The 14868-nt window shown below is 46.9% G+C and overlaps 1 protein-coding gene across 1 annotated transcript; it reads right to left on the bottom strand.

The window, feature by feature from the left end:
- Window positions 1-1648: 1648 nt before the first annotated feature.
- LOC120842873 lies at window positions 1649-3463 on the bottom strand. Its single transcript, XM_040214060.1, has 2 exons — window positions 3019-3463; window positions 1649-2397 (listed from the first exon to the last, which is right to left on the bottom strand). The coding sequence occupies exons 1-2, from the start codon at window positions 3461-3463 to the stop codon at window positions 1649-1651; spliced, it is 1194 nt and encodes a 397-aa protein (XP_040069994.1).
- Between the last annotated feature and the right edge of the window lie 11405 nt (window positions 3464-14868).

Genomic DNA, 14868 nt, shown 5'->3' with positions numbered 1-14868 from the left:
ATCAAGGTTCGTGAGAACTGAAGCCCCTTCATAAAGCCTTGCGTTCATAGAAATTATTCTCGTCAATGGATCAGTTGGTAGAGTGGTTTATATCGGGGAAAATGACTGCTATCATTCATAGGTCGCTGGTTTGTATCCGAATTGTCGGGTGTAGGTCTTGTTTTCTTGTAAACACAGCTGTGGCCGCAAGGGTTGGAGTGCTCATGTGATTGGTGACGTCACCAGGAGCTGTCGCGAAGTACGATCCCAGAATTTCTTCGGGGGGTCCCGACTAACAGCCGTAACACGTCACATCGAAATAACTCTGACTGTCCTGGACAGAGCGTTGACACACGTATGAAGTTTGCTTCCGGAGTGCCATGTCCACACGATGGAGTAACCGCCGGACAAAGCTGCGTGACGACAATCGGCGGGGCGTCTCTCACCGCAACTCCGCGAGAAACGTTTGTACCATCTGGGCATTTCCTCCGCGCCTCCGACCAGGAGCAAGTGGAGTTCGACGTCACCGCGCCGCCTCAGAAAGCCGTGATGTCAGCATCACTCAATGCGCGCTCGTGGGGGGAAAGTCGAATTTCCTTCTCGTGTAAATAGCGGATAAGCAAGAATGCCAGCAAAAAGTGTCAACACGCCTAACTCGGAACTGTGGCACCAGACAGGTAACAAACGTTCAGATCAAATAGTATCATTACACATAACAAATCACAACTTGGGCAAAGACAAGACAAAAAGGTGAACACACACTACGAAAGGCTATTGCTTCGCACAAGCACAGCCGCATTGAAATTACATTTAACGCGAATTTCATAAATCTTTTAATGATAGAAATAGTCTGAAATAATGTAAATAATAATGAGTGAAACAATTTGAACTGAAAGTCTCCATGTGAAACTTTCCACCAAGTCACATTTCTTTGAGCATTTAAATCGTGCTCAAGACGTATTCAAGAAAGCAAAATTCTCCACAAGCATGCATAGAAGGGCCAGGTAATATTTTTCAAAGCTGTCCTACCAGTTCGCACCTACAGCTCTTTCTCTTTTGGAGATAAAGGTATCGTAGACCTTGATCAGCTTTGTGCCCCGAATATCCAACGTAATCCAAGTAGATGCGTATGTCATCCTGTATTCTACTCAGTCGAAAAGCTAAAAACTTCGGGGCACCGGTCAGGTACCTAGACATTGTGCTACGACGATTGACCTTCGATATTGGCGGAAAGTTCGATATACAGGCAAAACTTTAAAAACGTGGCAGTTTTATACTGAATCACTCCAATTTCAAAGTTCACGAAGTTACAAACTTTGGCCTATGAATCCACGGACGATACCATCGAATTTCCCTGAAGCTGGATCGAAAAGACTTAAAATGTTCTAATTGCGATTTGTCTGGCATAAACAGCAGCTGGTTTGTTGACTCCATTGAATAAAGAATTTTAAAAGCGTAGATAAAGAGAGTCCACTTTCTCCAAACGTAAACTGCAGGATGTCTAGTCGGTGTTCCCTTGGCACACTGAAACCTACCGCCAAACCTCATATCATCTCTCCGACAAGATATGCAAGTATTATTGCATCACAGCATTAAATTTTTACGTGAGAGCTCGTGATCTCTTTACGCCTGGTGTACAGGATGAACACTACAAGGATTACTTGAGGGTTCATTGATGCACAACAATTTGTCTGGATCTCAAAGTTTGTGAACCAACCCTACACCGATTCCAAGGTAAGGTGAGGCCTTGCGTTATCTGTACTATGCTCTGAATAATAAAAACTACGACAGAAAGAATTATTCCAACACACCATAGAACGAAACATGGTCGAAGGTCGCTCAATGTGACGGGTTTTTCGTTAGTCATACCTTTATGTGTCTTGAATTTACGTGTGCGAAACCGTTTATGATTAGAGAGAGACACAAAACGTTTAAAAATGCCAGCTTCAAAGGCTCGCGAGAAAAGATTACTCATGGCATTTCGGTAAGGAGAGATGGTCCTTATTTCAGGTCCAGTAAGTACCTGAAACGCAACAGACTCTATATAGTTCCTGTCGATTAGTTGGTCCTTGAATTCGTCGTATCCAGAGCCAACGATCATAAACTGATCCTTTCCGTCATTTCCTATTTTAATTTCGCCAGATGACTTGATACACTTTTTGAGCTCATGGCTTTTAATACCTTCAACCTCTTGGGTGAAAACATTACTGAGAACACACAACCTAAAATCTCTCACTGGTGTTGTTACTGTGATTGACTCACCCGCAAGAGGGACGTTTGAAAAAAGTGAAACAATAACGCCTTTGTACCCGGTGGCAAGTACAGTCGCGCATAGAGCGCATGTCCCAAGAATGAATCGCAGCGAAAGGTACCTTTCACTACCTCGAGTCGCGGGACAGCCCTGTTGCAAGAAGAAAGCTGCAAAGGGTAAAGCCAGAATATGAACATTTGCTTGTTTTTTGTTGAGAATCTTGGTGATTATGAAGCAAGTAATAAATAAAAAGAAAAAAGTTGCCAAAATGGCCAGCCAAACGAATGAATCGAGCGGCAAAAATAGAAGAGTTTCTTTCAACACTGGCTCCCTGTCTCTTGCGTAAAATAACACATCGAGGCTGTCATAAGGGTAAGTAGTGGAGAATGACGGAAACAAGCGACCTGTAAACTCTAAAAAAGAAAAGTAAAGAAGAGAAGATTGGTTCACATAACTTTCCAGAGCACGCTGATAATAATCACCTAAAGTAGTGATGTGTGTGGCATGAAACGAAACGTTCTTTTGTTTGAATATACTGCCCAACGCTTCCAATTTCGCTTTATCGCAAAAGTAATGGTGCTGACAATACATTTTTATCGCGATTCCATGGATAGAACGATTTTTAAGAAAGTTGACAAAACTAACATTATGGGCGGTTTTTAAACAGTTTAGACACCGAAGTTTAGAATTTTCAAAAGCATAGACAAACCTTTTGTGCACCATAAAAGCCAAAGAAACTCCAGCACTAATTAATGATGCGTCCCTTCGCCTTGCTTCATTTAAATTACTGTAAGCATTACTGTACCCCCAGGGGTCATCAGAAATCACGTACAAATGCATTACGTACGGATTTAATAAAATGATTGAAAGAATGTCCCACGCTGTTGATTTGCAAAACACGAGCACAAGAGCGTGGCGGTCCTGATCCACGGTGCCACGCTGTTGCAGGTAAAAAAGCGCTGATGTTCCTCTTAGAACTCGAACACTTATCGGCGCCTTCCTCAGCAATTGGGCCAATGCAGAACTTTCGTCCACGCCGAACTCCGGTGGCACAGCAATGTCTAGATGGGCCAGTTCACTTGCTGCGACGATGTACTGATGGAAACCTTCAGAAGACGCAATGTCTTTCCAGAAGGGACAGTCTTCGGGATTCACCTGATGCACGCCGAAGGACAGCACCGTCAGGCTTAATAGCGCCACAAAACTTACGAATGACTGCTTCCTAATCGCCATGTGAAGAATCAAATATTGGCAAGCACTTTGACTTTTATCAAAGAGGTATTGCATTCGACTCTGGCATCCGAGGAAGCGTTTCACGAATCAAGAGGTCTGTTCTTCCCGTGTCTTCAGCATCGCGTCTCTGCCTTAGAGGCATAAAAGGATCAGAACTAAAGCACCTTCGTTTGTACTTGAGACTACAGACAGCAGCATGTTTTTTTTTGTTGTTGTTGTTGTGTCTTGTATTTTTTAACACAAAATTGTGCTGGGCGACAAAAGATTAAAGTAGGCGTCACTTTTTTTTTAACTTGGCGAAATGTGGATTGCACTTTGTTTTTGAGCCAAATGCCTCTACTTACTTTTCGGAATGAAACTTTCGCTCGTTGTTGAGAGCACACAGATCAATAGCGTACAAGCCGACAAGTGCTACATTGATTTTTCTCCAGTAGCCTGCCTCATCTAGGTACTATGCCGAGAATTCTAGAGAAATATTATGAAGCGCGACGCAGGCTGTGTACATCTAAAGCACATTTCTGCTTGTAATTGTTTTTTGGAAAATCGATAATATATTTACTTTACACGCATTTCATTATGTGCATTTGCTCATACAGAAGGCATTATGACTTCAGCATCTTCAACTTGGTCTATCGGATCGATGTAACGTGAGGGAACTTCATAAGGTTCCTTGCCCTCCTCCCCTGCACACACACAAAGAGAGGCGGCTTGCTGTTACTTTCTGGAGAAACGCTTTTCTCCTTTCCCTGTGCTGGAAAAAAGATGTGTTTGAGTGCTCTTACGTTGAACTACACAGCCCTCATTTTGACTGCGTTCTTCATATGTGCCGAGAGTTTGGGATAAAATAAATGTGCATTTCTCTCGCCAAAGTCAACTTACGCATCGTCGAACATCCAGTCTCCACCCAAATGTAGCGCTGGCGTTTGGGGACCAGATGTCAAAATTTCAGAAATAGCCGTTACCCAGTGGCGTTAAACGGAACTCCCGCGAACACATAGAGATGAATAGCGAACTCCACCGCGAATGCGCCCTATTCTCTTAGTGATAATCTCCGAAAATATCTAATATTTTTTTTTAATTACATAACCTTTAGTTCCCAAACTTTGGCATATCTTTTACTTTTTTTGTCTTCCGCCTTCGTTTGCAAGGTGAAAAAAATCTTTGATGGGCGTCACAGTCACGGTCGATTCCCTCTTCAAAGTAATGTGAAAGGTTCGAAACTCTAGGGAACATGTAAATAAAACCCACTAAAAGCAATAAGAAATCGATGATTTGTATTATAAAAAAGTAAGAAAGGAACTAAATGCAAAGCAAAATAGAAAATAAACAAGAACTGTGCATATTTACAAAGTCCGGATCAGTTCGAAGATTCCGAGAGATTGGGTGTCGATGCCAGTCTGAGGGTCGGGGTATTTTTTCGGGAGAGGCGATGACGGAAGGAGTATCGGAATGCTGGCGGTTCTGGATTCTTTTCGGTCTTGAATACGGAGCTCGCCTAGCGTACCGATGATGGAATCAGCTTTCTGATAACGTAGATAAGGCGGCACCCTTGTAACCCACAACCTCGCAGCCCAGTCCTGGTCTGGGGCGTGTCCCAAGCGCCCGGTCCCGGTTGCCGGCCGTGCGTTTTTCTGCACTGACCCTCTCGAGCTCTTCTTTACGTCATCTTCTTCTCTTTCTTTCCCTCTTCTTCTTTTAACAATGTCCACACCATCACACCTGTCAACATTCGCCGCCCCTCGAGGTATTCTTTACGAAAAGAGCTTTGGGGACAGAATGCCGACGTATCTCCTGGTAATCTCTTCTAGTCTTCGAGAAGAGATTTTCCAAGCCTGCCACGACGACCCGACATCTGTCCACCCTGGCTAGAGCAGGACTCTTCCAAGGATTTGAGAAAAGTACTACTGGCCCAAGCTCCCGAAGACTGCCAACCTCTGCGCACGATCATGCCACGAGTGCCAGTGACTGAAGAATTCGCCGACCAAGCCGGCAGGCACCCTGCAACCGATCGCGCTCCCGACTGCCCCGTTTCAGCAGATTGGGATGGATCTGACTGAACCTTTTCCGCCGTCAACGGAGGAATTCCGTTAGATAATTGGGGCCATTCTGATTATCTTACCCGGTACGCCGAAACAAATGCACTGCCGTCGGGAACCGCGGTGGAAGTAGCCAAGTTCCTCGTCGAGTTCATCGTCCTCCGGCCCAGCGCTCCCCAAAGCCTGGTTACGAACCTAGGCTAATCGTTCATGGCGCGGTTTTATAATTCCCACCCTCTACTTTCCGAAAAACTAAAATGGTCTTCAAAAGTTGCAGGGAAATTCATTGGTGAACTCTTAAGGCCTACGTCAGCATGACCCTTGGAACTGCCAAACGCGTTCCCAATCAAGAAAAGCTAACGCTGACGGCATCAGTTTTTTTCCGTTTGCTTTTGACTTTTGCTTCCTCTTTTGCTTCGTGTATTTTTGGCACCACTTTTTGATCTTGTTACGAGTTCAGTGTTAGAGTTTCCAAAACGGGGACGTGTGTTGCGTTTGCGAAGAGTCACGTTAACGGATTCCAAAAGAATTCCCCAATGGAATCATTTGTAATTCTTTTCATCCCTTTTCTGTACTCTCCATGTCAGACCACGTCAACTTCCATGGATACGATCATCCATATCATTCGTGAAAAGAACCAAATCTTTACTACCCGCGGAGAGAGCCGCATCCATCGTTTTAAGTACGCACACACATCAAAACCCACGCACAGCTACTACGGAAACCCAGAGCGAAAACAACCGGCGACGGCATAAGGGCAACTGAGCACACTCGCATTCCGCCGCGTCGCTGAGCAACACCTTCTGGATAACAAAGTCGTAGAGCTGAATGAGATGGCGCCATCACAGAGGGCCAACGCTAAGCACAGGTTGGACACGCCGATCGCGTAAACGTTTGGCTCAAACTTGACTCAAAGCTGAGCGCTGACGCGACACTCGTTTTCAATCTGTGTCCAGCGTTGGCCTTCTCTCATAACGCCATCTCATTCATGCCTACGGCTTTGTTGTCTTGGAGGTGTTTCGCGGTGCCTCCTCCTCTCTGAATCCGTGACAGCTGCGCGCGCGACTTTAATGAAAAGAAAAGGGCTCGTTTTCACGAAAATCCGGCGGTGTCTGTCAGTTTGTCAGCGCCGAGGAGAAAGGGAGAGGTTGACGCGTGTGACCGACTCCGAGCTTAGGTGAAAACGTTCTCTTTAATCCACGTGCCGTCGGGCTCGTGCCAACGAGTAGCGTCGTCATCCTTGTTGGTGGCGACGCTGGATGTATTGACAGCTACACCTGGCATGAAGGGCAGCCCACAAACCCTTTGTTGTTAAGAAGTCTAATGTCAAGACTATGCCGGCGTATCCGTTGGAGCCATTCATGACAGCGCCTTATCCCGGTATCTACTCATTTGCCGGAACTGTAAACAAACCAATACTGCTGGCCGTAGCTCCATTATGGTCGCCGAGTTTCACGGCTGGAACAATTAATTACGGCACAACTGACGGTCTTAAACCTCGAGTGAGCGGTGAAGCATTGTGCAAACACGGCCCCAAAGAACACAAAAGATGGCATAGCAGCAAGGAATCTCTCTAACATAAATTCCGCCGGGTCCTGTTGAGATTCCCGAACCGGCAGTAGCGTTGCATCGTGGTCTCTTGCAAGACCCCAATAGATATGTCCTTTATTTGCATTACTTCGGCATAGATCTCCAATCAATAGCTCCTATAAAAACAGACCTGCACCTTTTTTGTCTTGTAACGATATCACCAGTGGATCTGCATACAGGTGATTCATAAAACTCTCCAATCGCTGCACTCTAAGAAATGCTTGCGCGTCTATTCACCCGCAAAACACTCAAAGAGCCAACCTCTGCAATCTAGGAAATCAGCTAGGCGAACAATGAGGCGGAACATCCGTTCAGACCTAAAATTAAAGTCTGCGCCGAGGCATTACGCAATGCAAAGCGTCATGCTTCCATTGCGTAATGCCACATTGTAGACTTTATTTTGAGGTGTAAACAGATATTCCTCAATATCATTCGCTGAGCTGATTTCGTAGATAGCAGAGATTGGCTCTTCGAGTGTTTTGCGAGTAAGTAAAGGTGCACGCATTTTTTTTTTCCATAGTGCGCCTGTATAGCATTTTATGACTTTTCGCACTTTTACTTTTCTGCTGTGCCACCATCGGTAACTCGGATTTCAGGCTGGCGATTATGAGTTGTTTTTTTCTTAAACATGTTAGTGATAAACCCGAGAGTTTTTTATGTCCTTCCTGCCAGCCTCGAATTCTGCCTGCGTGTTGCAGAATCGGTAACAGACACCGTGCCTTATGCTCAATCACGTGTAGGCAATTCATCTGCGAAATACAATTTATGACCTATCTAGCACCAAAAAAAAATACAGAATACTTTCTCCGAAGTAGTTGCTATGGGACCGTGGTCATAAATGACAGCACCATTTCTGTCACTGAATCCACAGAGCGATTCCTAGAGATACAAAATATGTTTCCCGTGGAAGGGATATAAACGTAACTTTGTTTTATTCTCAAAAGGCTCATAATTTTTCATTATTATTATTAAATATTGTACGTCTCATTATTTACCAGTTTCCTTGAATGAGTATGAAAAGGGGGGGGGGGGGGCGCTTTTGTCTCTAGCTGCGAGAAAGAAGGCGATAAATCTCAGACATCGTAGCTGTTTTCACCCCTTTTGCATTGCCACGAACTTAAGAATGTCGTGTTCGTGTGTTTGTTCGGCTGAGACTCGTGCTCCGTCAGTGAGAGCACGACCTCAAGCCGAACGCTCGCGACGCACTCTCATTCAATCGCGGCCCCGCCTTGTCCCGCTGTATATTGTCACGGATGACAAGTGACGAGGCGGCGAAGAACTGAGTAGACTGAACGTTTAATGGGGCGAACTTGTGCCCAAAAATAAAAGGAGAAAGATAACAACAGAGCGTCGCGGGCATCGAAGGCGGCGAAGCAGCACGATCGAACGCTGAGGCGAAACTGAGGCCTGGTTCACACTTGCGAATCGGCGGGCGAATCTGCAAGAATTCGGCCGCCGGGCGTAGCGTCCACTGTGCATTGCCGCGGTCGATTTCGCTTCGGCGGCAGCGGATTAGCTGTAAGTGTGAACCAGGCCTGACTCCGCTCGCCTCGCGGAATCCCTTATGTACCCTCGTGGGTTTCTGGATCGTTCGGCGTAGAAGGTTCGGCGCGTAGAACATTCTAACCTCGAATCGGCAAGACGGTTCTCGAATTCACCAGAACATCACATTACAGTGTCAACAAAAATGCTTAGCCGCGGCCAGGATTCGAACCCTGGCCTTCTGCGTGGAAGGCAAGCGCGATAACCGTTAGGCCAGCTGCGCGCGCTGTTTACTCGGCCAGCTGCGCGCGCTGCATTACTCCCCCCTTGAAAAAGTGCATCGTCCCGATGCAACCCAAAAACAAAACAAAGCAAATAAAAAGAACGGTAAACTAAAGAGTCATTTGGAACACATGAGTTCCACAGTCCTACCGAGCGCTTCAGTCGCACGACGTGGACGACTTCCGGTCGTGGAGGGCGGCGTGACGAAGTCCGTGTTCCGTCGGGCATCACCTCGTAGTTCAGCTCGCCGAGGCGATGAAGTACCTTGTATGGTCCAAAGTACCGCTTCAGCAGTTTCTCACTGAGGCCGTGGCGACGGATGGGCGTCCACACCCACACCCTGTCTCCGGGCTGGAAGTGGACATTCCTGCGATGAAGGTTGTAGCGGCCGGCGTCGACGTCTTGAATCATGAGTCGGGCGAGCTGGCGGACTTCGGCGCGTTGAGCAACCGCCTGGGCGTCATCGCTCTCGTTGTCAGATGGCTCATGGGGCAGCATTGCGTCCAGCATCGTCGTTACCTTCCGACCATGTACCAGCTGGAAAGGGGTGAATCCAGTGGTTTCCTGAACCGCCGTATTGTAGGCAAATGTGACGTAGGGCAACACCTTGTCCTACGTCTTGTGCTCTACGCCGACGTACATAGAGATCGAATCGGCGATTATCTTGTTGAGTCGCTCGGTCAGCCCGTTGGTCTGCGGGTGGTATGCAGTGGTACGGCGATGGCTGGTCTGACTGAGCCGGAGAATTTCTTAGGTCAGCTGTGCCATGAACGATGATCCGCGATCTGTAATCAGAAATTCGGGAGCGCCGTGGCGGAGGACAATGCACTCGAGGAAAAACTTGGCGACTTCAACCGCAGTCCCCGAAGGAAGGGCTTCGTTTCTGCGTACCGCGTGAGATAATCTGTGGCGACGATTATCCAACGGTTTCCCAGGGTCGACGGCAGAAAAGGACCAAGTAGATCCATTCCGATCTGCTGGAACGGTACTGTTGGCGGAGGAATTGGCTGCAGGAGACCGGCCGGCTTCGTCGGCGGTTTTTTGCGTCGCTGGCACTCGTGACAGGATCGGGTGTAGAGGTGGACGGTTTTGGGGAGCTTAGGCCAGTAATACTTTTCACAAATACGGGCCAGTGTCCGGCTGTATCCAAGGTGTCCGGACGTCGGGTCGTCGTGACATGCTTGATGATGATGGTTGGGGGTTTAATGGCGCAAGAGCAACTTAGGCCATATTGCGCCAAAACAGAGGTTTTTATAAGGAGCTTAGAAATGCAATCTAAAATAACTGCAAGCTACAGCTGGTGTAAAAGGCCAGTTTTATGCAGACATTTTATAACTCGATTGAACGGTACCAAGGGTTGATCACCAAGTAGAAAATATGGATGAAAAGGAAGGTGATCCCGGAACAGTTCTGGGAAACATGATTGGCGCTGTTGATTTAAAGATTTACAATGCCACAGGATGTGCAGGACAGTCATAGCTTTACCACAGTTGTCGCAGAGCTTAACATCCTCATTACAAAGAAGGTGCAGGTGAGTCAAACGGGTATGCCCAATTCTTAAGCGGCAAAGAAGAACTTCAACGTGACGGTCTTTATGAAAAGAGCTCTCCCATACCCCCAGAAGGGGCTTGATGACGTGGAGTTTGTTATCTTCTTCCATATCCCAATCCAGCTGCCATGACTTCATAATCAATTTCTGTATGAACGGTTTCAGGTCTTGGTGTGGCAGGCCAAGGGGCAGTTTTGGGCACTCTTTCGCAGAGGCAGCAAGCAAGTCTGCTTTCTCATTGCCCGGAATACCCACGTGGCTTGGAACCCAGCAGAATTTGATAAGGTGTCCTTGCTGAAGAGCTCGATTTAACTGAACCCGAAGACGTTGCACAAGAGGGTTCTTGCTGTCTGTTAAGGACGAAATTGCTAGAAGAACGCTCTGGGAATCGACAAACAGAATTGCTTTCGTGATATTGTTCTCTAATAAATACTCCACAGCCATTAAAATGGCATACAATTCAGCTGTAAAAATACTTGCAAGAGTGTTGAGCTGTCGAACTTTCCTGAAAGCATTGGAATAAACCGCACATCCCGCAAAAGTTTAGGTTTTAGACCCATCAGTGTATAAATGCAAATAGTCCTTGTATTTCTGTTGTAAATCGAAAAACTCCTGTTGAAGAACAAATGGTGAAACAGCTCTCTTTCTGTACTTGGACAGTAACCAGTCACAGGAGATTGGTAGAAGGTCCCAGGGTGCAACTCTCTCATTGCTCTTCAGCAAAGCAGCGTCACTAAAGGGAAGATGGAGCGATGTTGTCATCCTTTGAACTCTGAAACTCAGAGGCCGAACAATACTAGGCTTGTTTTCAAAGAGTCGAAAGGATCTAGAAAGTTGGAGGGCACCAAAAGTGGGATGTTGAGGATAGCTGAGTATTTTGTAAGCATAGCAAAGACTCAAATATTGCCTTCGTCTTTCCAGGGACATTTGATGTGTATCAGCATACAAGCTCAGCACAGGTGATGTTCGAAATGCCCCCGTGGCAAGTCGGAGCCCCAGATGATGGACGGGGTCCAACATCTTTAGGGCAGACGGACGCGCCGACCCATAAACAATCGCGCCATAGTCCAGGCAGGACCGCACCAAGGAGTTATAGAGTCGTAAGAGGCACCGTCTGTCAGAACCCCAGGACGTATGCGACAGGACTTTGAGGATGTTTGATGAACGTAAGCATTTATGTTTCAACTCTTTCAAGTGGGGTATAAAAGTGAGCTTTTTATCAAATATTATTCCTAAAAACTTGTGTTCCTCCTTTACAGATATAGCAACATTATTCAAGTGCAACACTGGATCTGGAAACAGACCACGGCGGAGAGAAAAGGAAACACAGATTGTCTTTTCGGGGAGAACCTAAAGCCAGTTTGATCAGCCCACCTGCTCATCTTATTGATTGTGAGCTGCAGTTGCCGTTCACAGCTGGACAAGTTACAAGAGGAAAACAATATTTGCACATCGTCTAGATACATTGAATAGGATACAGATGGTGGTATAACCTTAGCCAGACTATTAATTTTCACGGCAAAGGGTGTAACGCTTAATACTCCGCCCTGAGGGACGCCATTCTCCTGGGGAAAAACATCCGACAAGATGGAGCCCAACCGCACTTGGAAGGTCCAACCCGTCAAGAAACTTTGAATGCAGCGAAGCATGCGACCTCGGACACCATATGAATACAAGTCTCGAAGGATCCCATATCTCCAAGTCGTGTCGTAAGCCTTTTCTAGGTCAAAGAAGACAGAAACACAATGCTGGCGATGGACAAATGCTTCCCGAATAGAAGTTTCCAGGTGGACAAGGTGGTCAACCGTGGAGCGGCCCGCTCGGAAGCCGCACTGATTTCTATCCAACACTCCCTCTGCCTCTAAAAAGTGGACAAGACGGCGATTAATAAGTCTCTCATAGGTTTTGCCCAGGCAGCTTGTCAATGCAATCGGGCGATAGCTCGTCGGTAAGGAGGGGTCTTTGCTGGGTTTCAGTAGAGGAATTATGTGCGCCATTTTCCAGCAGTCAGGAAAACAAGCAGCATCCCACAATAAATTAAAAAAGGTGAGCAACCTGTTTAAACATTCAGGCGATAGTCTCCTTAACATCTCGTATTGAATCCTATCTGGCCCAGCCGCAGAGTCTTTTTTGACGCCGAGAGCCAGTTCAAGCTCACACCGTGTAAATGGCTTGTTATAAGGAGCACCCTGACCACCAGACAAAGGAATAGTTTGTTTTTCTGCTACTGATCGAAACTTTTTAAAAGATTCACTATAATTGGCCGAGTTAGACACTTCCTGGAAGTGTTTACCAAGAACATTTGCTTGTTCTTTAAGCGATGTTGCTGATGGAAAAAGAGGTATCCTGAAAGACCGATAGTCTCCCCTGATCTTCCTAAGATGATCCCACACTTCCTTTGAAGAAACAAAACTACTCAAAGAGGTTACATACTTTCTCCACGAACTGCCTTTAGCTTGCCTTCGTGTCCAGCGAGCTTTGGCTCTTCTTTTCTTGAATTCAAGTAGATTCCTTTGAGTGGGATAACGTCTGAAGATGCACCATGCCTTGTTTTGCAACTTTCGTGTTGTGGAGCAGTCCTTGTTCCAGCATGGCTTGCACCTCTTGGGGAGTCGTCCAGAGGTCTGGGGGATACTGTGTGATGCGGCATTTATAATCGCTTCAGTAACGTACAGCGTGGCATCTTCAGGGCTCATATTTACGAGAACATATGAATCAATAAAAGCCTCCAAACGAAAAAGAGACCAATCAGCTTTTTCCAATTTCCACCTTGGAAGTCGTGTCGGAATGGAAGGAATTGGCATCGTGCTTTCTAAAACAATAGGAAAATGATCGCTCCCAAAAGGGTTATTTAAAACAGTCCATGAAATGCATGAAAGTAAAATTGGTGATGCAATAGAAAGGTCAATAGATGTAAATGATTGATGTGCTGCACTAAACAATGTAGGTTCCCTCCCATTAAAAAGACACAACCCAGATGATAATAAAAACCGCTCTACGACACCTCCACCTGAATCCTGGCGAGCACTACCCCACAAAGGGTGGTGGGCATTAAAATCGCCTAAAATCAAAAAAGGTTGAGGTAGTTGTTTTACAAGTGACTCAAGTTCACTGATATGCAGTGGAGAGTTAGGTGGCAAATAGAGAGAAACAACAGTGATCAAGCGGTCAACAAGAAGGCGTACCGCTACAGCCTCCAAGGGCGTAGAAAGGGGTACCTCCGAGCAAGCAACACCACTCTGCACCACCAGTGCCACTCCTCCCGACGTATTTGGGGAGAGTCTATCTTTCCTAAAAACTTGGTGCCGACGTAAAATCTGTGTATGAGTGTCATTTAAATGTGTTTCTTGCAGGCTGAGGGCGATTGGTCTCAACTCGTCCATAAAATAATTTACATCATCTATATTTCTGATAAGGCCACGGCAGTTCCACTGCATAAAATGGAAATTGGTCATTGTTTAAAAAAGAAGATTAAAATATGGATAAAGAAGAAACACTGGGCGAATAAATGAAAGGTCTAAAGCTGCTGCATGTGGCATAAATTAATTTACAATCTCACGTTGGAGGAATCACAGGTTTTTTGCTTTTGTGTTTACTTTTAGGAGTCTGCCACTCCATGTCGTCTTGGTCAGACGCATGAGTGGAGACTTCTTCACACTCATCCATGGCCTCAGTTTCCTGAGGTGAGGCTTTTCCTGCCGGTTTCTTTAGGGTCGGGGAACGGGGCGCCATGCGCCGCCCGCGACCAGACCCAGCCAAAGGGGCAGAGGAGGTGCTGGGCGGAGCGTCACCCGAGTCCACCCGTTCCTGTCCCTTAGGCGCTGCAGGTGCGGCACGAGAGCCATGCCGCTCCTTCGATGATGCTCTCTCCAGGGAGTGTGGGCGAGAGTGTACACCCTTCTCCCTGGAAGGAGACTGCGGAGGAGGGACGGTTGCAGTAGCCACCGGCCCATCCTGGGTCTGGGAAACAGCCAGAGAGGACAAAGGCTGTTGTCCCGTTGGGGCGCGAGGGTTCGCACTCTGGCCGGGAGGGTCGGTAGACCACCCGGCCGAGATCGCACGCCCCGGAAGCTGAATCTTCAGCTGGGGCGTGGGGGACTGCCGTGGCTTCCCATAGTCCAAAAAGGACGTCTGGGTTGCCACTGCAACCTTCAGTGGTGCAGGTCCCCGCTGCACCACTTGGGCGTAGCCGCCTTTTTGCACGAATGCAAAGCGACGGCGTGCTTCAGGATAAGAAAGGTTTTCTTTGACTTTCAAGGTGAGGACCTCTTTCTCGTCTTTCCATGTCTTGCATGATCTGGAGTGTGCTGGGTGAGGTTCTGAGCAGTTTACGCAGTGTGGGTTGTTGGTACATGCATCGGCTTCGTGGTCGGTCTTGCTACACTTTGCACAGGTGCCCTTTCCACGGCAGCTTTGAGAACCATGGCCATATCTCTGGCACTTGAAGCATCTACGGGGGTTTGGCA

Source organism: Ixodes scapularis, unplaced genomic scaffold, assembly GCF_016920785.2.
Source record: "Ixodes scapularis isolate PalLabHiFi unplaced genomic scaffold, ASM1692078v2 PGA_scaffold11__112_contigs__length_91849675, whole genome shotgun sequence".
Taxonomy (NCBI): domain Eukaryota; kingdom Metazoa; phylum Arthropoda; class Arachnida; order Ixodida; family Ixodidae; genus Ixodes; species Ixodes scapularis.
This window is presented reverse-complemented; position numbering and strand designations above follow the sequence as displayed.

What these genes read in the sequence shown, in the direction of transcription:
- LOC120842873 (XM_040214060.1), bottom strand. Translation starts at nt 3,463, where the DNA reads ATGGCGATTAGGAAGCAGTCATTCGTAAGTTTTGTGGCGCTATTAAGC. An exon ending in GGGGTACAGTAATGCTTACA is followed by an intron (nt 2,398 to 3,018) that starts GTAATTTAAATG and finishes TACCCTTTGCAG; the next exon opens with CTTTCTTCTTGCAACAGGGC.